Genomic DNA, 22,361 nt, shown 5'->3' with positions numbered 1-22,361 from the left:
TTGTGGTGGGAGGAGAGTGATAGTAAGTGGACCTCCAGGTTCTGTCCAACGTGACCTTTCTGAGGAGGAAGTGAGGAGGGGAGATGAACAGGCGCATGACTCTGTGTGAACCAGGTCCCATGCTTCTCCCTGGTCATTCAGCTGGTCGTTCACAGAACAAGAGAAGAGTGTAATGGAGACACTCAAGGAGCTTTTTATCTGCAACAAGATGGAGAGACACGATGGTGCTCTTTCATCTATGGGAGAGACTGGGAAGACACAACTTATAGATCATTCATTGCGAGGATAGCAATCTGAAGAAGCTGGTTAAGAAATTGCAGGGTTGGATACACGTGTTCAACAACAATGACACCAGCACAACAATCAGGTTAGAGAGCTTTTAGAAAAAATAGAAACCACCTCCAGAAAAGCAGATAGCTGGTCATGGTACTGGAAAGGGGCAGCTGGTTGCTTTATCGTGCATTTCAGCAGTGATGATAGTAAAACTGTTGTTAAAAAGGTTACAACACGTCCCACACATCCTCCTGTTCTGCCACTGTCCTGTCCCTGACATAAGTTCCTTCTGTTCCTGACAGGTGTGTTCCTCTTGTCCCTGACATGGTCCTCCTGTCCCTACACTGTCTGTTCTGACATGGTCCTTCTGTCCTGACATGGTCTTCTTTGTCCCTGACCATCGCCTCCTGTCCCTGCCACGCTTGTCCTGTCCTTGGGATATGGTCTCTTTCTTGTGCTACTACCTGTCCTGTCCCAGAAATGAGTCTTCTGGTCCTGATATGGTCTCCTTCTCTGATGGTCCCTCTGCTATCCGTCCTCGTCTAATGATCCTCTGTCCTGCCTACCTTTTCTTGTCCTTGACATGGTTTCCTCATGCCCTGACAATGCCTCTTCTGTTCCTGACAATGGACCCTCCTGCCCCTGCCACTGTCCCTCCTGTTCTTGAGTCAGTTTGGGAAATGGTGAAGTCAAACAACAACATTATTTTCACAGCGGCAGTAGGACTGACTCTATTGGTCATCATAAGAAAAATAATTAGGAAATAATGAGAGGTTGGTTGGATGGGACATGATTTCCCACATCTGTGAGTTAAATTAAATGAATGCTACAATTATACACCTCGGTTTACTCTTWWTGAATTCTTAGAACATTTCTTATTGAATGTTAAGAGAATGGGTGACAGGTTGTATTTGAAGAATCATAATAAAATATAAACATGCAAAAACTGATTTAGAAAGACTGGATATTATGCATATAAGCTATTGTATGGTTTTCATCAGGTCTGTTGTCACAAGAAAAGCATCAGGTCATACTGATGTACATGTATTTCTACTTTGCAAACATAATCTGGGCTTCTATTGTGAATATGATTCTAGCTTTAAAGACAAGAACGTTCCAATGTGGATAGTCAAAATGTCCTAACYTTTAACCATTTCCTCAATGACAATTATAAGCGACAGATCATTTACACAATACATGGAATCCTTTTGTCAAACCATAAGTCACTTTATTCAGGATGCAGTTAGGGTGAGTAGTTTAATATAATACCTGCAGCCAAGATGCATAACAGGCATTGTTAAAAGACCTACACACAAGTTCAAACTAGTTGAAGTCTCTCGGGGCATTGAGATTAATGGCATGTCTAAACCACCAGTGACTGTAACTATTGTCTCTTTGCCATCTGAAACCCTGCATTGGGTTCAGCTCCACATCCTCCTCATAACCAGAGTGAAACTATGCTGTCATTTAATCTGAACATACCAGTCCATGCCCTGAAAGAAAACAATGTTCAAGTAGTTCATGAAGAGGTATTATGTGCATTGCTGTCCTCAGGTTGCTGTCCTCAGGTTGCTGTCCTCAGGTTGCCGGACCTCAGGTTGCTGTCCTCAGGTTGCCGGCCTCAGGTTGCCGTCCTCAGGTTGCCGGCCTCAGGTTGCCGGCCTCAGGTTGCCGTCCTCAGGTTGCCGGCCTCAGGTTGCCGGCCTCAGGTTGCCGGCCTCAGGTTGTTGGTCTGTCCTTGGTCTGTCTTTATAAAGTAGTTATGATGCAAAACATTTACATTGCCACTATGACCAGTGGTTTGCTGTTGGGAATTTTGGGCAGAGTTTAAGCAAACTGTATTTGGACAAATGCATTTGTTAAAAGGTCAAATGCAAATACAAGTTGACTGGATTTTTTGATRGGTTGCTAAACTTACAGACACGAAAGTTGTATGCCCAAATTTGATGCAAGATTAACATCCTTCACCTCACAGTAGGATATAGAAGTAAAAACTTGATAGTGTAACAAACAGATTGTTTTCAGATAGGCCAGAGTGGATAAAGACTTCAACTGGGTACATGGTAAGTAAACAGGTCACGCTACAATGTATTACAAAAATATATTGTTTACTACAGTGWCATTACAATTTCAATAATTCAAGCAGGGGTGAGCATGAGACCTTCCGATGTTCATAATATATTCTAGATTACAGTAGACAATTATTGCACTTAGGTTGTAGGACACAGCACTCTGTTTAAGATATACTGTAGTGAAAGGCACAAGATGATAACGTCACAAAGGTAACTAAAGAGCAGCACAGCAAACAGTAATAGGCCACACCAAGCTACCAAGTTAACTACAACAAGTACAACTAGTTATAAGGGAGGCCTGGGTCCATTATAGAATATCAAGTTTCCCCAAAATAACAAATACAAACAATGAAATGTTGTGCACTACCTGGCATTGCTCCAAGATGCCACATCTAAACACAAACCAGTTTTGCTCTTACTTTAATAAACCTAACAATACACTCAACAACAATACTGTAAAATCACCTGTGCACTGGCAGCGCAGCTTGGAGTCCACCTCTCCCTGACATGGCTCGCGCCCAGAGCTCCCCATTTAAACGAAAGGGGCGCAGGTGTGCGCAATCACCTCTTTAGCCGGGAATAAAGTAGACATAGTCAATAACCGGGTTTCCACTAGTTACCACAGCCACACATTTCATATTGACTATAATCATAAAAGTTAACGAAAACTAAAATTTGCCTTTTGGTCTTAATTTAAGGTTAGCAGTGTGGTTAAGGTTAGGGTTATAATCACATTTAAAGAAGATCATTTGTAGAAATAGGCGGGTTTCAGATTTTGTGGTTGTGATAACTAGTGACGGCCAGCATAACAAAGCACATTTTCCATGATACCTACATTCCAAAGGAATACATGTAACCGGGGCTGCGTTTACACAGGCAATTTTGATATTTTTTCCACTAATTTCTTTTGGGATTTCTTTTCTTCACATCTGATATTTTCCAGAGCTGATCTAAATGGTTAAAAGACAAATTAGTAAAATTTAAGATCAGAAGTGAACTGCCTGTTAAACGCAGCAATGGTCATCTTGACCCTGTTATAATAGCATTGCTGAAAATGTGCCTTCATATGCTCCAGCTACTTTATCTGCGACTGTTGAAAGTCATGCCATATGGGCATATTTTAGCACTTGTCTGAGAGGTAGGTTAAAGTATAAAGACCAATATTGTAAACTCAGCTAAAAGAAACGTCCCTTTTTCAGGACCCTGTCTTTCAAAGATAATTTGTAAAATTCCAAATGACTTCACAGATCTTCATTGTAAAGGGTTTAAACACTGTTTCCCATGCTTGTCAATGAACCATAAACAATCAATGAACATGCACCTGTGGAACGGTCGTTAAGACACTAACAGCTTACAGACGGTAGGCAATTAAGGTCACAGTTATGAAAACTTAGGACATTAAAGAGGCCTTTCTACTGACTCTGAAAAACAGCAAAAGAAAGATGCCCAGTGTCCCTGCTCATCTGTGTGAATGTGCCTTAGGCAAGCTGCAAGGAGGCATGAGGACTGCAGATGTGGCCAGGGCAATATTTGCCGAATGTCCGTACTGTGAGACGCCTAAGACAGCGCTACAGGGAGACAGGTCGGACAGCTGATCGTTCTCGCAGTGGCAGACCACGTGTAACAACACCTGCACAGGATGTACATCCACATCACACCTGCGGGACGGTACAGGATGGCAACAACAACTGCCCGAGTTACCAGAACGGCACAATCCCTCCATCAGTGCTCAGACTGTCCGCAATAGCTGAGAGAGAGCTGGACAGAGGGCTTGTAGGCCTGTGGTAAGGCAGGTCCTCACCAGACTCACCGGCAACAACGTCGCCTATGGGCACAAACCCACCGTCGCTGGACCGACAGGGCTATTTATCGTCGAAGGAATGAGCGTTACACCGAGGCCTGTACTCTGGAGCGGGATCGATTTGAGGTGGAGGGTCAGTCATGGTCTGGGGCGGTGTGTCACAGCACATCGGACTGAGCTTGTTGTCATTGCAGGCAATCAACGCTGTGCGTTACAGGGAAGACATCCTCCTCCCTCATGTGGTACCCTTCCTGCAGGCTCATCCTGACATGACCCTCCAGCATGACAATGCCACCAGCCGTACTGCTCGTTCTGTGCGTGATTTCCTGCAAGACAGGAATGTCAGTGTTCTGCCATGGCCAGCGAAGAGCCCGGATCTCAATCCCATTGAGCACGTCTGGGACCTGTTGGATCGGAGAGTGAGGGCTAGGGCCATTCCCCCCAGAAATGTCCGGAACTTGCAGGTGCCTTGGTGGAGAGTGGGGTAACATCTCACAGCAAGAACTGGCAAATCTGGTGCAGTCCATGAGGAGGAGATGCACTGCAATACTTAATGCAGCTGGTGGCCACATCAGATATTACTGTTACTTTTGATTGTACCCCCCCTTTGTTCAGGGACACATTATTCAATTTCTGTTAGTACATGTCTGTGGAATTTGTTAAGTTTATGTCTCAGTTGTTGAATCTTGTTATGTTCATACAAATATTTACACATGTTAATTTGCTGAAAAATAAACGCAGTTGAGTGAGGGACTTATTTTTTTGCTGAGTTTATATAGTAGTAAAACAATCATAGGAAACGTGTTCACAAGAGTCTAACTCTAACTATGTGTCAAACGATTTCATGAGAAAATGTTCTTCTGTTAAGGTGTGGCCTTGTTATCCTTGGATGAATCTCAATAGTTGTATAAGAACTTGTTAGGCACTTTATTAGGCTACACCTTAACAGCATTGTTAACAAGCATTCTTAAAACACCTCACAAAATGTTCCAACCTGAATGATTGACTACTGGCTTTGCCACCTGAAATACCACATTGTGTGCAGTTCGCATCCTCCTCACAAACAAAGTGAAACTAGGCCTGCACTGCACTGCAGACGGCTGAATCAGTCCGCTAAACAGGACTTTTAAAGACCCCGTGCACTACTTTTGTGATTTTTGTTTTTCCTTGTGATTTTTTTCCCCTGTGATTTTTCAGGTGCTGCAGCACCCTCAGCACCCCAACTTCCGCAGCTATGGTTGTGCTGAAGGATGGCATATGCTCTAAAGCACTGGTTCTCAATCCTGGTCCTTGGGACTCAAAGGGGTGCACATTTTTGTTTTTGCCCTAGAACTACACAGCTGATTCAAATGATCAACTTATCAAAAGGCTTTTTGTGCTAGGGCAAAACAAAAATTGATTGAGGATTGAGAACTTCTGCTCTGAAGTGTTGTCATGTTAGTCACGTACATTACACCATAATCTCGTTCACAGACACTTCCACCAAACGCACGGAAGGTTTGTTGGACAACGCATCAAACTTGGCCTTCATTAGTTAGGCTTAGGTTTCAATATCACACTTTTAAGAAAATAAATTGTGGAAATAGGCATGGTTTAGCCATAATTATGACTTTTTGACTGTGTTTAGTGACTATGACAAATACTTTACTCAGTAAGGTCACTCCTATAGAATTCTATGGTCACTCCCACTAAGGCCAACTTTGAATGGTTGATATCCCAGGCTTGTGTATGCAATAGCCTGGGGACAACGTTACATAAAGAAATACTTACCTTGATGAAAGCCCCCAACCTAAAGAAATTGACAGTGTCTTCTGAAATCAAGTTACTTGTTCCTCAGTACACAAACACGCACACAACAAAAACGAGCCCTATCACGCGGTGCTGGGCCCAATCAGGTCTTTGACTCATTCACCCACTCCCCCGCTAAAAGATCAGCCATAAAATATTGGAACCAGTCTAACAGGTTGTAATCGAGGCCTGGTCTCCAGCATGGGAACAGAGGAGGAATACCTGGTGCGGTAGTCTCAGATTGGACTACTCCAAATCATCTTGGCTCTGACACACGCACGCACGCACGCACACACACACACACACAAACACAAGCTTTTCAGGTCCATCAACTCATTTAAATACCTCTCYCAACCTACAGTAACCTGTGGATCATGAGAGAACCTTAAATCAGCATMACATGAATAGCTTATTTATTGACACTTCATGTAGTGTCCTGTACTACTTAGTTTGAAGTGAGACACCTTCGGTCTTTCATAACYAATACATATAGACTCTATATCACATGGCACTGTATTTACTATAAAGTCAAACACCTTTGGTCATTCATAACACATACATAAAGGCTTAATGATGTAAACACAAAGGTATTAACACAGTGATAATTCCTTAACAGCAAATAACAAATAAACATTAAAGACATGTTTAAACCATACTGTAACGACTCTGCCCAGGGTCGTTACAATACTTTTTTATTTTACCTTTATTTAGCTAGGCAGGTCAGTTAAAAACAAATTCTTATTTACTTATTTCCTTTTATTTGTCCATTTTTAAAACAATACAAATTCATGAAGTTTCAAAAAGCCTGCAATGCAATTACATTGAACATTACACAGGGCTGTGAATAGTGTAGCTTGTCACTGAGCTGGTGGATGAATGGTTATTGCCTCTCTTATCAAAAAGAGTTAGCTGTTAGGAAATGCCTTTGTCACACCATCTGGATAAGGGCATTTCTGTGCTGTGCKAGAAACTGTAAATGGGAAGATGGGAAACTCCATTCAATTCGTATTATTATATTTGTCTGTCATTTACTAATCTCATGACGTGACTATGAGACGTGGCTGTATCTTGGGGATTTGTATTTAGCTGAACCTGCTAACTAGCTAAATTTCGGCTAGCTAGTAATTGATGTGAACCTATCGAAATTTGAATTAACGATTAAGGTTGCTACAGTATGTAATCTAAACCAACACTTAACCATTACAAACTAATTTAAATTACAATAAATAAAGGTTAACTTGTTTTTCGCTGTCCAGTGACAGCAGAAGTGGGCATTAGATTTTTGAACTCATCACATGATTAGAGTCTCGTCAGCAACACAATAAAATACTTCCGGGTCAAGGAATTTCGAAAATGTTCAAAATAAAAGCCCTCCACGTAATTGTAGAAAAGTGTCAATAACCATTCATGATATATTAAAAATAATTGTTAAACATTAACAATGATTCATATTTGTTCATATTTAAGTGACATTTGCATTAAACTTGGGTTTTAAAACATGTTCCAAGGTCAAATAAATGTCCCTAATGCGAATCACTGTATATGGAATAGATATTGGCTTAGAGCAAGAACGATTCTGGGTGCTCCAGTAAAAGTATTGTAGTGTGGCTGGCCTTTTACTCCCATATTCCAATGGCGGCCGAATCACATCACATGTCCGCTTACTGCACTACAGAAACCCGCTAACCAAACAACAGTGCAGGGCATGCTCACTGAATTAAAGGATAACTACATAAAAAATATAATTTTCATCAATTGTGGTTTAAGTATTGTGAACAACGAAAATCCAATTTTGTTATTTTTATGTAATGGAAGTAGGCAACAAAAAAAACGGATTTTAAAAGGCCCTACCAACGTGTTTTGCTGTGCATGACTGCACTTTAGAGTGTGTGTCATCTTACAGCACAGCATTTTGGGGGAAATTGAGATCAGGTCCATTATTGACTATGCACCTAAGAGGGAAAGAGGTTGTGCCATGCTACAAATGTTTTTGTAAAATATAATACATACAATTTAGCGGACACTTATCCAAAGCAACTTACAGTCATGCGTGAATACATTTTACATATGGTTGGTCCCGGGAATCAAACCCAGTTTCCTGGCAGTACAACTCAATATTAGTTTGTGTCTTTGTGACAGGCTTTATAAATAAATGTAATTGATTGGAAGGTGTTCTTAATGTTTTGAACACTCAGTGTATAAGCCATAATAAGGGTTCACAACTCCAGTCCTTGAGGACTGAACATTATGCTGGTTTGTGTTCTTTTTTTATTTTAATTTTTTTATATGAACTTGGTTGAACTCAACTAATATCAACTTATTCAAATAAAAGGTAAACCAACAGGAGTGAAATTTCAGTTGAGGACGGGAGATTAACCAAAATAGGAAAAGTAAGCAAACAGGTAGTCATGAGATGATCCTAGTGTGCTGGTTTCTTGTTACCCTTCTTTTCTCCAGGGGATGCGAGCCCTCCTCAACTTGACCACAAAGAACCGAACGTCCACCAGCAGACTGAGGATGAAGCACGTCACGAGGAAGACGAGCAACAGCACACTTCGTGCATTTCTTGTGTCTCATCAAAGCTCCCTGTGAATGAGACCACCAGCTTAAGCCTCTTTCACTCATATCTATGTCTGTCTTACACAGTGGTGCCTAAACATACATGAGACACAACAGGATCAGTATGCGTGGAGGGAGTCTGAGATGAATAGTAAGTCTTACCTACAGCACTGGTCAGGGGCGGACTGGGAAAAGAAAATACACACCAGCCCACATCACTGCATGCGCTGACAACCCCCCCACCCCCAACCTACGCACCCTACTTACACAGGCAGTACTGTTGACACAACAGTTACAGTAGAGTGTTTCTGAACCATTTCTGTACCAGTGACTGGTGAGACATGGTCCTCCTCTTTTTTATCTTGCTCATGATAAAAAATACAATATGTAAAAACACCACTAGAGATACACAGCTATAACTGTTCCTCTGTCTGGAGATGCAACTCACCACTACAACTGTTCCTCTGTCTGGAGATGCAACTCACCACTATAACTGATCCTCTGCTCTAGCCATTTCGTTGGCCTCCCTGTTGTTCTGTCTGTCTCACTGGCCAATCAGAACATGCTCCATGGCTAAATATGTGGTTGCTTCAAGTTGTGTATTTATGGACTTATGTATTGTGTCCAATTTAAATGTTACTTAAATGTAATTTTTTTAGCAAATTAAACAAAAATGGGGGAAAAACTAAAAAAAAAAAAAAAAGTTTCTAAATACGAGATTCACCGGCACAACTTTCCTTCCATGGGCACTGTGTGCCATGGCTGGATAGGCTGCGCTTCTGCTCTCAAAATCCATGCCATTAACTGTGTTACCGTTAAGACCTGCTTTTTGCCTTAACTTCCCATTAGCACTGCATGGAATGGTCACTTCTGCGCTTGTTTTTAAGGCCACACCTCAAATATTGCCACCCCTCCCACCTCAAGCGAGCTGATGTTAGACCGGTAAATTGTCAAACCTGGCATTAGGGCTGGAAAATGCCAGTGCGCCAGTTATTACATGACGAACTTGCAAACTAACGTACGTTTGACAATAGCACCACCACAGCGCCAGCCGAAAATAGAACCCTAAGTGTTACAAAGCTCCAGACTAACATTTCCCCCTGATGTCAGCTGGTGGAACCAGCCCATGATTTGGCCAACATAGTGCTTTATTAAGAAGTATGACACATAAGACTACTGAGGTGATCAATAAATAAGTAGTTTCATCTAACAAGTCCAAGCTGGAATACATGATTTAATATATTTTTGTGCAACCTAATCCAGTGATGTTCATGAATTTTGTGTTGACAGTTAGATTATAGTTGCTATATGTTACTGTCAAAATAGGAATCCAGAATTTCCAGATTTGTTCAATAGAGATGAATTACATACATCTTTATGTGCACTAATTAATATCATAGATATTAATTCATTATAAATGGATAGAGGGCATGTGACTGAATTTCCGCTTTTGGAAAGAAACAACAGACAGTACAGGCGAGACTCCATCTTAACTCCTCCTCCACATTTACTGGATTGGTTGAACAGTTCAGAAGAGAACCTCTCGCAACAGAATTTCTTGTCTGGACCAGTATGTAGGGGGGGGGGTCTAGTTTGAGGAGTTTATTTTACGCCTGCAACATTAGGTTAGCTGCACGGTTACATTTGTGACCTGGGGCTCCCGAGTGGTGCAGAAGTCTAAGGGACTGCATCAAAGTGCTAGAGGCGTCACTACAGACCCTGGTTCGATCCTGGGCTGTATCATTGCTGGCCATGATCGAGATTCCCATTTGGCGGTGCACAATAGGCCCAGCGTCGTCCGGGCTGGGGGTGTTTTACTTGGCTCATTGCGCTCTAGTGACTCGTGGCAGCCTGACCTTGGTCGTCAGGTGAATGGTGTTTCCTCCGACACATAGGTGCGGCTGGCTTCCGGGATAAGCGGGCGAGTGTTAAGAAGCGCGGTTTGGCTGGTCATGTTTCAGAGGACGCATGACTCGACCTTCGCCTCCCGAGCCCATTGGGGAGTTACAGTGATGAGAATATCGATATTGGGGAGAAAAAGGGGGTAAAATACAAAATACATTTGCGGTCTAACATGACAATTTCTAAATTCTAGAGGCAATGGAAATAATATTTTGGATGTTGCTGTGCTTTCTGCTCATGCCCATCTGTAGTGATGGAGATTCAGCAATAGGTGGAGAAACAGGCCACTGAATACCTTGTAGGCCCTAGATGGCAATGCTACAGTGCATTTCTTTCTAAACAATACTATAGTATTTTATTAGAATTGAATCAGTATTTTCAGGTTTATCGTCAAGCTTGTGCCATATATCCTACTCTTGATTTAAAGTGACTCATGTCTACTATAATTAATTGTGTGGTATGATGCATTCCATTTATTCTGCTGGGATTCCCTGTCAATTGGCAATTAGTCAGAGAATACAAAGGAAACACCTCATAATGGTACAGGAAGCAACTCCACCAGTGCCAGGGGCTGATTGGCCACCTGGCAATTCTGGCAAATGCCAGATGGGCTGGGCCATTTTTTAGTTGGGTAGGCCGGTTGACGTTGACACATTTGTTAAAAGATGACATGGCCTGCACCCATGGGCCTGTTATACTAATCTATAATGAGCCTTTGGCTGATCAGTGGGCAACAGCCAGCCCCTCTACCAAGGTTTTCTGATAGGCTGAGCAGAGGCCACACAAACTCTCATTCAAAGTCAAATGCGGCATCAGCAAAGAGACCTGCTCCAACTCTGTCATCAGTTACACAGCCAAGATCATGGATTGTAAAAAAAAAAAAAAAAAAGCCTATAAACATGGAAAGAGCAATTTACATCGTCACCTCACTCAAAACTTCCTATTTTTAGGAAGCTTTGTCTCCTTGTCCCATTTGAAGAGGTGGTCCTCAGCTTTCTGTAGGTATCATTTTTATTTCTCAACTCAATAGCAACTATTTTTCAACCAAGATATTTAATATGGCTTTGAGATATGCGCACTGGCCATTGTGAGGACAGTTGTAGGCTGCTCATGGGTAGTAGCATACAACTGCAAAGTTTTTTATTTTAGCAAATACATTTGCTGTTGGATGAATACATCGCTACTAGCAGTGGGTATTGTATTTAGAGTTAGTGATCTAGTTAATGTTTTGAGTTCCCACTCTCTCAATTGTTGAACCATAAATTAATTAGCCTATGATATTCATTAATAACGACGCAGTACAACAGTGTTGTGTAGGACGGCATCTCGGAACGCACAACTCCACGGTCTTTGTCACAGATGGGTTTTCGCTGCAGACTACCACACCGGGTTCCACTCCTATCAGACAAATAAAATAAGTGGCTCCAATGGGCACACGATCACCAACACTGGACAACTGAGGAGTGGAAAAACATTGCCTGGTGGGACGAATCACAGTTCTTGTTCCGTCATGCTGTTGGTAGTCAGGATTTGGCGTAAGCATGGCACCATCCTGCCAGGTGTCAAAGGTACAGGCTGGTGGTAATAGTGTGGGGACTGTTTTCCGAGCACACGTTAGGTCCCTTGATACCATTTGAGCAATGTTTCAATGAGCCGAAAAATTTAGGCTGTTCTGGTAGAAAAAAGGGGGTTGACCCGGTACTAGATGGGTGTACCTAATACACTGGCCTCCGTGTAAATGCAAATCATTTTTTAGATAAAGTATAAAAACAAGAATTACTTAAATTCCTGCCCAATTAGTCACCTGAATAACTCACCCAGTGGTCCTATGTAGCTGACGGACAAAAGGTGAATACCTAGCTTGATACTTTCACACGATTTACATTTTTAATGATTTACACAATAGAAAAAATTATATATCGGAACCAATTCGGCACAATGTCAGAAATAAACAATGTCTCCATGAGAATGAACATTGAACATAAACTTTCCAAGCATTATGGCAGCCTGCATCTCATTTCCTACAAGGCTTTCTTGAAACTCACCCCAGAACTTTTAACCCTACTGAATAGTTCCATGTTGTTCCTGATGTCTGAAAGCAGGAAGTTGCCCCACTGTGAATGATCAAGATTACATCACTGAGTCTACATCACAGCAGCACTATGGCAAGCACTACTGTCTTCACCTCCTTTCCTACTTCTGAAAGAGCGGTCTGAAGATTTACGAGACCGATCACATGTTGCTGCCACACCATTACAGCTATGGTTTTTGTAGTGTCTTATGTCAGAAAATCCCTTTCCACATCTCTTGCAATAATAAGGCCTAACTCCGGTGTGGACTTGCATGTGGGCTTTGACGTTGTTGGCTTGGCCGAAACCTCTCCCGCAGACGTCACATTTGAATGGCTTCTCTCCCGTGTGGACTCGCTCATGCCTTTTGAGATTGGTGCCGACAGAGAAAGTCTTGTCACAATAACTGCATTTGAAGGGCTTTTCACCTGTATGGGTTCGCTCATGTCCTTCGAGAGCTTGCTTAAGAACAAATTTCTTTTCACAGTATTTACAAGCGTAGGGCTTCACCCCACTGTGAAGTCTCATGTGATAGTCAAAAGTATTTTTATAGGCAAAGGTCTTTCCACAAATGAAACAAGAATATTGCTTTAGTCCTGTGTGAATTCGTTGATGGTTTTTCAGAGTTAGCATGGAGCTGAAGCCGTTCAAACATATGTCGCAACTGAATGGCTTTGTTGAGGTTCCCGGTCTCTTGGCAGTTCTCTCTCTCGTTCTCTCTTTTCTCTCTCGTTCTTTCTGCTTCTCTCCTTCAGCTGTGTGCCATTTTAGATGGTGTCGTCTCATTAGAAAATTGTACATAAAAGTCTTTCCACATAGGTCACACATAAATGGTTTGGTTGCCCCATGACGATGCATATGAGCTTTTAAGAGGGTGGACTGAAGGTAGCTTGTCCCACACAATTTACATTTGTATGGTCTCTCCCCTGTGTGAAGCACTTGGTGTCTCACAAGGTTTCCTTTATGGCCGAAAGCAGCTCCACAGGTCTCACATGTAAATGGCTTCTGCCCGGTATGGATTACCTTGTGTCTTTCAAGGCTGGATTTAGTCATAAAGCGCTTACCACACTCTGAGCATGAATGTGGACGTTCACCTGTATGTGTTCGCATATGATAACTCAGGCCACCACTCTGCGTGTAACTCTTCCCACATACAGAACAGCTGTATGGTTTTTCACCGGTGTGGATTCTCTCGTGCTCGATAAGCAGTTTCCTTGATGTGAAACCCTTGTCACAAGTCAGGCACTTGAACGGTCTCTCCACTGCATGAACAAGCTGATGTCGTTTCAGATCTTTCTTGGTAGAGAATGTATTTCCACAGACTTTGCAACTGAACATTTTGTCTCTGTGACGCAACATGTGATGTTCGAGCTGCTTGGACATTCTGAATGTTTTGCCACATTGACCACAAGCAAATGGCCTCTCTCCTGTGTGAATTAGCTTGTGACGTACCAGCAAGCGGTTCCGGCTGAAGGTCTTGTCACAAACATCACACTTGAAGGGTCTTGTGTGAGTTAGCGTGTGAGATTCCAGTGACCCTTCCATGCTGAAGGTCTTGTCACAAACATCACACTTGAAGGGTCTTGTGTGAGTTAGCTTGTGTTGTACCAGCCGTTTGTTCCGGCTAAAGGTCTTCTCACAAATATCACACTTGAAGCGTTTGGTTTCTTTGGATCGTGTCCCTTTAGTAGTATTGCTGTTTTTCTGGCTTTCATGGCTGTCTCTCTCGCTGCCCTCAGGCAGAGCAGCTCTCATATGCTCAAAGTTGGATTCAGTGTCTCTTGGGGAAAAGTCTGTATTCAGTCCATCTGTGTCTCCCAGAGAGGAGTCCTTCTCCAATGAAGACATCTCTGTAGTTTTACAGCAAACCTTTGCAGGACCTAAAGATAAAAGGAATATGAGTATATACACACACAAAACTATAAATTAAGCGGGCTTTACACATTACCAAGCTAATTTCAAAATGAAAAATAAGTTGTCTTGTAGTCAATGATTTCAGTTTCAAATCATGAAAAACATGTTCAATTTATGAAGTCAATGATTCAATTTATGATTTACACATTAAAAATAATTGAATTCAAATAGTTTCTGTTGTTGGCACTGAAATCGCTTAATAAAGAACGCCCCATTGGGCCAGAGCCTATAGATCTACTGTTTCTGTTGCATGAGGCATCTTGATGTAGAAATAGACAAGCTGGACACTAGTCTAATTTAGTTGGTCAAATAAGTCTACCAATATATGGTGGTCCATGCGATCCAGTTCCTTGGGACGTCCTAAACCCAATGAAGTTGGAAATTAAAATTGTTAGGGGGTGGACGTGCCATGGATTCCGGATTGCACTGACCCAACCCTTATGGCAATATCAATATTTGTACATGAGCGTTAAAATAAGCATACTTTTACCAGGCTGTGTATTGTTTTCAAACAACTGGGTCATCTGCGCGACCTTGGTCTTCAGTTTCACGTTCTCATTTTGTAAACTCGAGGAAGCCACTAGGAATAGTTGGCAGATTTTACGAATAGCCTCCTCCATCATCAGATTCATAATTGTGTAAAGCTGTGCAGAGAAATTGAAAAACATGTTACCTAAGTAACTAGCTAAGCTATACGCTGCTACAGCAAAGAAGATGTGAAACCAATAAGTCAGCAAACTAGTTCACGTTAGCTAACAAGCTTAGCCAAAGGCTAAGATAGCTAGCTAGTAACGTTAGCCTGCTAGAAAAGCAAATTGCAGGAAGCTACCTAATTTAGCCATAGTTGCATCATATATCATGTGGTTAAAAACCAACGTTGGATAAACTAGATAGCTAACGTTACGCGTAGTCACCATTATATTGACGTAACTTTAGCTCACCTCTCTCTCCGGATTGCTAACGTTAGCGTAAGAGTTTGGCCAAAGTTTGTTAATTTCTGTAATTGCCGCCTCGACAACAACGGCCATAATCGATGTTGTTTCTGACTGGTACATGTTGTAAGATGTAGCCATTTTGCCCTCAGACTAATTTGCATACAATAATAACCAAGCTAGCTATCAACTGCCAGCAACGGGAACCTAGTCGTCAGAAATACTGAGACGGCCGTGTCTCCGTTTAACAATGAGAGTAGTTATCCCAGACGCGGGAAGGCAAGGATTTGGCTAGAAGGGATACTGTTTTTGTCAAAATTGACTTTTCGTAGCAAGTTAGAAAGTACGCAGAAGATTTGGATAATTAACGTAGCAGATCAGGACATTATTAGATTAAGGTTAGGCAAAGTGTTTGCTAAAATGCCCCCCAATTTTTTCTCCAAACTGTATACCAAAGTTAAAAAAATAATTAACCCAAGAAAGACCACAGCCTGTCGTTTCCAATGAGAGCAAATTAATCATTGTGGGCAGAACAAGCACGAGCTAGCGAGAGCCTATCAGCGCGTTCTAGCATGTGTTTGCATATTTCCGTCAGGGAACGCCTACTTTGAAGTGAGCGTGAAAAATAACTCAATTCGCCCTTCCACTCCTTCTAAACAACACAACTTTGTCCGTAACAGATGTTAGTTTTGAGAACAGAAAATTACTGAGACCAAGTGTTTCATCGATGAGAAAATGAGCAGAATGTAAGCCAAAATCCATCTTCTCCCACTGCCGGCCATTGTGCTTCCTCTCACCACCCTATTTGGTGGTGAGTGGAAACGCCAAAACGGATACTTCACATTTATACATCTGGTAAAATATGTATCATATCTGCGTATACCTTCTAGACATGACAGGAAGGCAGTATTCGGTTGTCGCTAGTTACCACAGCCACAAAGTCAAAATAGATAATATCGTACAAATTCACGCAGACCCCCAAAATATAGCTTTTTGGTCTTAATTTAGTGTGGTTACGGTTATCCTTAAAATCGGATTTTAAGAAGATAGTGTAGAAATAAACCGATGTATGACTTTGTGTTTGTGGTAACTAGTGACAACCTCAGTCTTTTCCTTCTATGGTATTGTAATGAAACAGGCAGGGAGCAGGTCTCGAACCCTCGACCTTCTAGCCCGAAGTCCGGCGCGCTATCGACTGTGCCGCAAAAGCATGCTCGTGCGGCAGAGTCGATTTCCGCGCTTATAAACCCAGGGTCGTTACACTACTCCCTCCTTTCAAAGAGCGCGTCCTCGCGCTAGCTTGCGACTTTACGTCTTACAGGAACGCGCTCACCGGCCAAGCACACGCACTGTCGTGGATGCGAGGTCCGATCACTTCTGACACCAGTGTAATGAAACAGGCAGGGAGCAGGTCTCGAACCCTCGACCTTCTAGCCCGAAGTCCGGCGCGCTATCGACTGTGCCGCAAAAGCATGCTCGTGCGGCAGAGTCGATTTCCGCGCTTATAAACCCAGGGTCGTTACACTATTATGGCAGGCTGCAAACATACGTTAGAAGTGCATGCTGCCACCTACTGTGTGGGCTGTTCTGGAGTGTGAATTCATTACACTTTGTGACAGAAAAAGGACTAAGAGTTTCTAAACCCAGAGGTGACACTTGTGAAATAGACAAAGCCGACCAGGCGGGGGTTTGAGAAGTCAATAATTATTCCATAAGTAGTTGAACATGTAACAACTAAGACAACGCTATTTGTGAGTCTAACTTTCTCACTCATTCAGTCATCAGCTTTATCTGTACTGATGGTAACAATCACATCCACGTAACAGTGTTTAGAAATATTATATTCTTATTTACAATAAAAGTGACTCCAAAATGACATAATACATTATTTACCATTCACTTTTATTAGGCACAAAATAACCTGAAACAACCAAAACAAATAGTGAAACGCATTCAACAAATTTGTACAATCTCAAGTTTGATGTAGTCATTGCGTGCTATGAATATGGGAACAAATACTTAACTTTGTACTACTTTTATATTAGCATGGCCTTATTTCAAGGACAGCATATTGGATGACTGTCATTCATTTTCCATTCAAACACAGTCCTGTGTGGCTCAGTTGGTAGAGCATGGTGCTTGCAACGCAAGGGTTGTGGGTTCATTCCCCATGCGGGGACCAGGATGAATATGTATGAACTTTCCAATTTGTAAGTCGCTCTGGATAAGAGCGTCTGCTAAATGACTTAAATGTAAATGCAAACCAGCTCAGTGTAACATAGATAGGTTTAGGCTACTATATGATACTCATATTTTCCCAGTACCCATCATGAGGTTTCCACAACCTAGCCTGTCTCCTCCCCTTCATCTACACTGATTGAATTGGTGACATCAGTAAGGGATCATAGCTTTAAAAAAAAGCCCCATTGACTTGAATGGTATTCTTCCTTCACTCCACCACCAGAGAGAGAAGACAGGGAAGTAATCACCATTTACCTACAGGCTGCTATAGCCTATATATTTATTTAGTTGTCCCCCATGATGTGGCATCTATGGACAAAGGTCTCAAACCAATATTGTCTAGGCTGGTACTTAAAACATGACCAATAAACATTCACGTGGGTGTGGTCTGGAACAGAAATGCATATAAATCAATCAAGGATATTGTTTTGTAACAATTTGGTACACATGTTGCAAACACAGTCGAGACTCAACATATGTAAGAACATTCATATCAACCACACGGTAGCACTAACAGGCACATGTTTACATCTCTTGATCTGTTTGAAATTCGGCACACATGCTCAGGGATATGAGTCTAGCTATCCCACGCAATAGACACCACTGGCCCAATTTTAACGAAACTTGGATGAATGATGCGTCTTGCCATGGAGATCCGGCATTTACAAAAGTACACTGATTGGCCCAAGGGGGGAGGCTGCAACATTTGTGAGGGATGACATTTACTGTTGCCTTGTTTGTCATTGTATCGTTTTCATGGAATTAATTTAGAATTGATCCAAATACATTAACCATAAATATTTTTATCAGCTCCGTGAAAAGAGTGAGGGAGCGCTGCTCCCCCACGCTGTGGCAGCAATACACCCCTGTTCCTTTGTCTCATGCCCTCCTCCAACACTTCTCACATGTAGGAATCCACTTCCTACACACTGCTGTAACATGACCATAAGCTTGGCACCTAAAACCTTGCAATGGGTTCGGGATAAAATCTCTCACAGGATAACTGACATTGTTGGGTAAAGACGCCATCAAAAGTCAGCGTCTTCTGTTTCACCACGCTCTCCACCGGTTCTGCGTCACACCAAAAAGCGGACATCAGTTGATCCTCCTCAACACTTAATGCCACTCCAGTTATCACTCCTTTCAACAGGGGCATGCTCCGGAGAGCAAAGCAAGTCACCAGTCTTATCCCGAGCTGCGAAGCAAAAAAATAAACGAGACCACAAAGAGATACAGTCCCCAACCTCTTTTCCAGTTTTAGAATAAGGCTGTTATGTAACAAAATGTGGAAAAAGACAAGGGGTCTGAATAATTTCCGAAGGCACTGTACACACAGTATATTTGGTAAAGTATTCAGACCCATTGACTTTTTCCTCAATCTACACACAAAAAGAAAACAGGTTTAGAAATTGTTGCAATTTTTTTGCAAACAGGAATACCTTGTTTACATAAGTATTCAGACCCTTTGCTATGAGACTCGAATTTGAGCTCAGGTGCATCCTGTTTCCATTGATCATCCATGAGATGTTTCTACAGCTTGATTGAAGTCCACCTGTGGTAAATTCAATTGATTGGACATGATTTGGAAAGGCACACACACGTCTATACAAGGCACCACAGTTGACCGTGCATATCAGAGCAAAAACCAAGCTATGGAGGTTGAAGGAATTGTCCTTAGAGTTCCGAGACAGGATTGTGTCGAGGCACAGATCTGGGAAAAGGGCACCAAAACATTTCTGCAGCATTGAAGGTCCCTAAGAACACAAAGGCCTCCATCATTCTTAAATAGAATACGTTTTGAACCACCAAGACTCTCCCTAGAGCTGGCCAAACTGAGCAATGGGGGGGGAGAAGGGCCTTGGTCAGGGAGGTGACCAAGAACCCAATGGTCACTCTGGCAGAGCTCCAGAGTTCCTCTGTAGATGGGATAACCTTCAAGAAGGACAACCATCTCTGCAGCACTCCACCAATCAGGATTTTATGGTAGAGTGGCCAAACGGTAGCCACTCCTCAGTAAAAGGCACGACAGCCCGCTTGGAGTTCGCCAAAAGGACTCTCAGACCATGAGAAACAAGATTCTCTGGTCTGATGAAACCAATATTGAACTCTTTGGCCTGAATGCCAAGCGTCACATCTGGAGGACACCTGGTACCATCCCTATGTTGGTGGCAACATTATGCTGTGGGGATGTTTTTCAGCTGCAGGGACTAGGAGACTAGTGAGGATCGCAAGTACAGAGAGATCCTTGATGAAAATCTGTTCCAGAGTGCTCAGGATCTCAGACTGGGTCGAAGGTTCACCTTCCAACAGGACAATGACCCTAAGCACACAGCCAAGACAACGCAGGAGTGGCTTCGGGACAAGTCTCTTAATGTCCTTGTGGCCCAGCCAGATCCCAGACTTGAATCGATCAAACATCTCCGGAGAGACCGTAAAATACCTGTGCAGCGACGCTCCCCATCCTACCTGACAGAGCTTGAGAGGATCTGCAATCGCTGCAAAAGGTGTTTCAACAAAGTACTGAATAAAGGGTCTGAATAGTTATGTAAATGTGATCAATTTTGTATATTTTTTTTTTTATAAAAATGTGAAAATTTATAAAAACCTGTTTCTGCTTTGTCATTATGAGGTAGTGTGTGTAGATTGAGGGGGTAAAAAACGATTTAATACATTTTAGAATAAGGTTGTAACAGAACATGGACAAGGTCAAGGGGTTTGTATACTTTCTGAATGTACTGTAGATGCAAAGGTAAAGACAAATTTGAGTAATCAAGGCGACAGACATACATTCAATAACACCTTGCACAATCTTGTCTGCATCTTACTGATCTTTGCTATAATCATTAGTCCAACAGTTGTAAACGAGTTTCTTTTTTGTTCGCTTCCCTTTAACAGAATCGGATACACTTTTTAAAACCCTTTTCTTCCCCAATTTTATGGTATCCAAATTGCTAGCTACAGTCTTGTCCGTCCGGGAGTTGCAGCGATGAGACTCGGGAGAAGCGATGGTCGAGAGCCACGCGTCCTCTGAAACACAACCCAACCAAGCCGCACTGCATCTTTGACACAATACCCACTTAACCCGGAAGCCAACCACACCAATGTGTCGGAGGAAACACCGTACACCTGGCGACAGTGTCAGCCACCTGGCGACAGTGTCAGCGTGCACTGCGCCCGGCCCGCCACAGAAGTCGCTAGTGCGCGATAGGACAAGGACATCCCTGCCGGCCAAACCCTCCCCTAACCCAGACGACACTGGGCAAATTGTGCGCCGCCCCATGGGTCTTCCGGGCGTGGACGGCTGCGACAGAGCCTGGACTCTAACCCAGAATCTCTAGTGGCACAGCTAGCCCTGTGATGCAGAGCCTTTGACCACTGCGCCACTCGGGAGGCCCAGAATGAATACACTCCTGATCACACGCATACACAGATCACTTTCATAGCAGCCATATAAAAGCAGCATGACCCCTTTGATCACTTGATAATTCCTTCTCGGCTCTACACACCCTTTCCCTTCACTTGTGGACATGACACATAACAGGATCATTATGCATGGAAGAGAGTTTGAGATGAATGTTAAGTCTTACCTACAGTACTGGTGGAGCTGCTTCCTGTACCATTATGAGGTGTTTTATTTGTTATCCAGGACACTGATGACCAATAAACAGGGAATCTAGGCAGAATGAATGCATCACACCACTCAATAAATTACAGTAAAATCAGGAGGATATGGCACAAACTTCTTTATAAAAATGAAATACTGTTTCAATTGTATTTACCCTCATAAAACAGCCTGCTATAGTATGTACGGAAAGAAATGAACCGTTGCCATCTAAGGCCTACAAGTTAATCCGTCCCCAATTACAAAACAAATGAGGCAATAGGTCTAGGTTGAAGTCAAGATCTATTGCTTCACTATTATCCACTTTGACTTTTAAGATTCTTCATAGAAAAAACCAGTAAGCCCTTTTGCAACAGTTTTTGTTTATGGGGCTTTGAACAATTCACGATTATTTCTTCCACACTGCCCCACTAAGCCGGTGCTGCTTCTACAGAACAAATCTATTACGCACCTTAAATAATTATGAAAGTATTAATTGTAAAAGTAGGACTGAAGCAAGGTTTTTGTCGAGCAGAAAGGTAAGAAACATTTTAAAAACTTGGGAATACTGGGAAAAGTTGTCAATTACTTGCCTGCCCAATTTAAAATTAAAAAGCACCAAAATCCAGGGAGACAACCAAAGTTTAGAAACCAGGAAAAAAGGTCTTCAGTTGCATTTTAATGCCAACATATATACACTGAGTATACCAAACATTAGTAATACCTTCCTAATATTGCGTTGCGCACCCCCCAATTAGTCGGGGGCATGGACTCTACAAGTTGTCGAAAGCGTTACGCACGGACTCTAGACCATGCAGACTAAAACGCTTCCCACAGTTGTGTCAAGTTGTCTGCATGTTCTTTGGATGGTGGACTACTGTTGATACACACGGGAAACTGTTGAGCAGGAAAAACCCAGCAGCATTGCAGTTCTTGACACAAACCGGTGCACCTGACACCATACCCGTTTAAAAGGCACTTACAATTTTTGACATGCCCATTCACCCAGTCGATGTCATGGAAAGAGCAAGTGTTCTTAATGTTTTATACACTTAGTGTACGTATATACTGTATAAAAAAATATATATATTTTTTAAATCAGCAAAAAAAAAAAAAAAATCCTTAAAATTCTTGTCCAATCAGGACAATCACCTGAATAACTAATCTAGCGGTCCTATGTAACTGACGGACAATTATGTAAATGAGAAG

General features: G+C 42.3%; 1 protein-coding gene across 3 annotated transcripts; it reads right to left on the bottom strand.

The window, feature by feature from the left end:
- Positions 1-12,260: 12,260 nt before the first annotated feature.
- Positions 12,261-16,105, bottom strand: LOC111961903 (zinc finger protein 271). Of its 3 annotated transcripts, none has more exons than XM_070442874.1 (3): positions 16,024-16,105; positions 14,863-15,022; positions 12,261-14,344 (listed from the first exon to the last, which is right to left on the bottom strand). In XM_070442874.1, the coding sequence occupies exons 1-3, from the start codon at positions 16,090-16,092 to the stop codon at positions 12,540-12,542; spliced, it is 2,034 nt and encodes a 677-aa protein (XP_070298975.1). In that variant the 5' UTR covers positions 16,093-16,105; the 3' UTR covers positions 12,261-12,539. The 3 variants fall into 3 exon arrangements, with proteins under 3 accessions (XP_070298975.1, XP_023840329.1, XP_023840330.1); XM_023984561.2 differs by lacking the exon at positions 16,024-16,105 and adding an exon at positions 15,320-15,822; XM_023984562.2 differs by lacking the exon at positions 16,024-16,105 and adding an exon at positions 15,320-15,822 and having other exon boundaries at positions 14,869-15,022.
- Between the last annotated feature and the right edge of the window lie 6,256 nt (positions 16,106-22,361).

This window comes from Salvelinus sp. IW2-2015, linkage group LG4q.1:29, assembly GCF_002910315.2.
Source record: "Salvelinus sp. IW2-2015 linkage group LG4q.1:29, ASM291031v2, whole genome shotgun sequence".
NCBI classification, from domain to species: domain Eukaryota; kingdom Metazoa; phylum Chordata; class Actinopteri; order Salmoniformes; family Salmonidae; genus Salvelinus; species Salvelinus sp. IW2-2015.
Note: the sequence above shows the minus strand (reverse complement) of the source record. Positions and strands in the feature narration are given on the sequence as shown.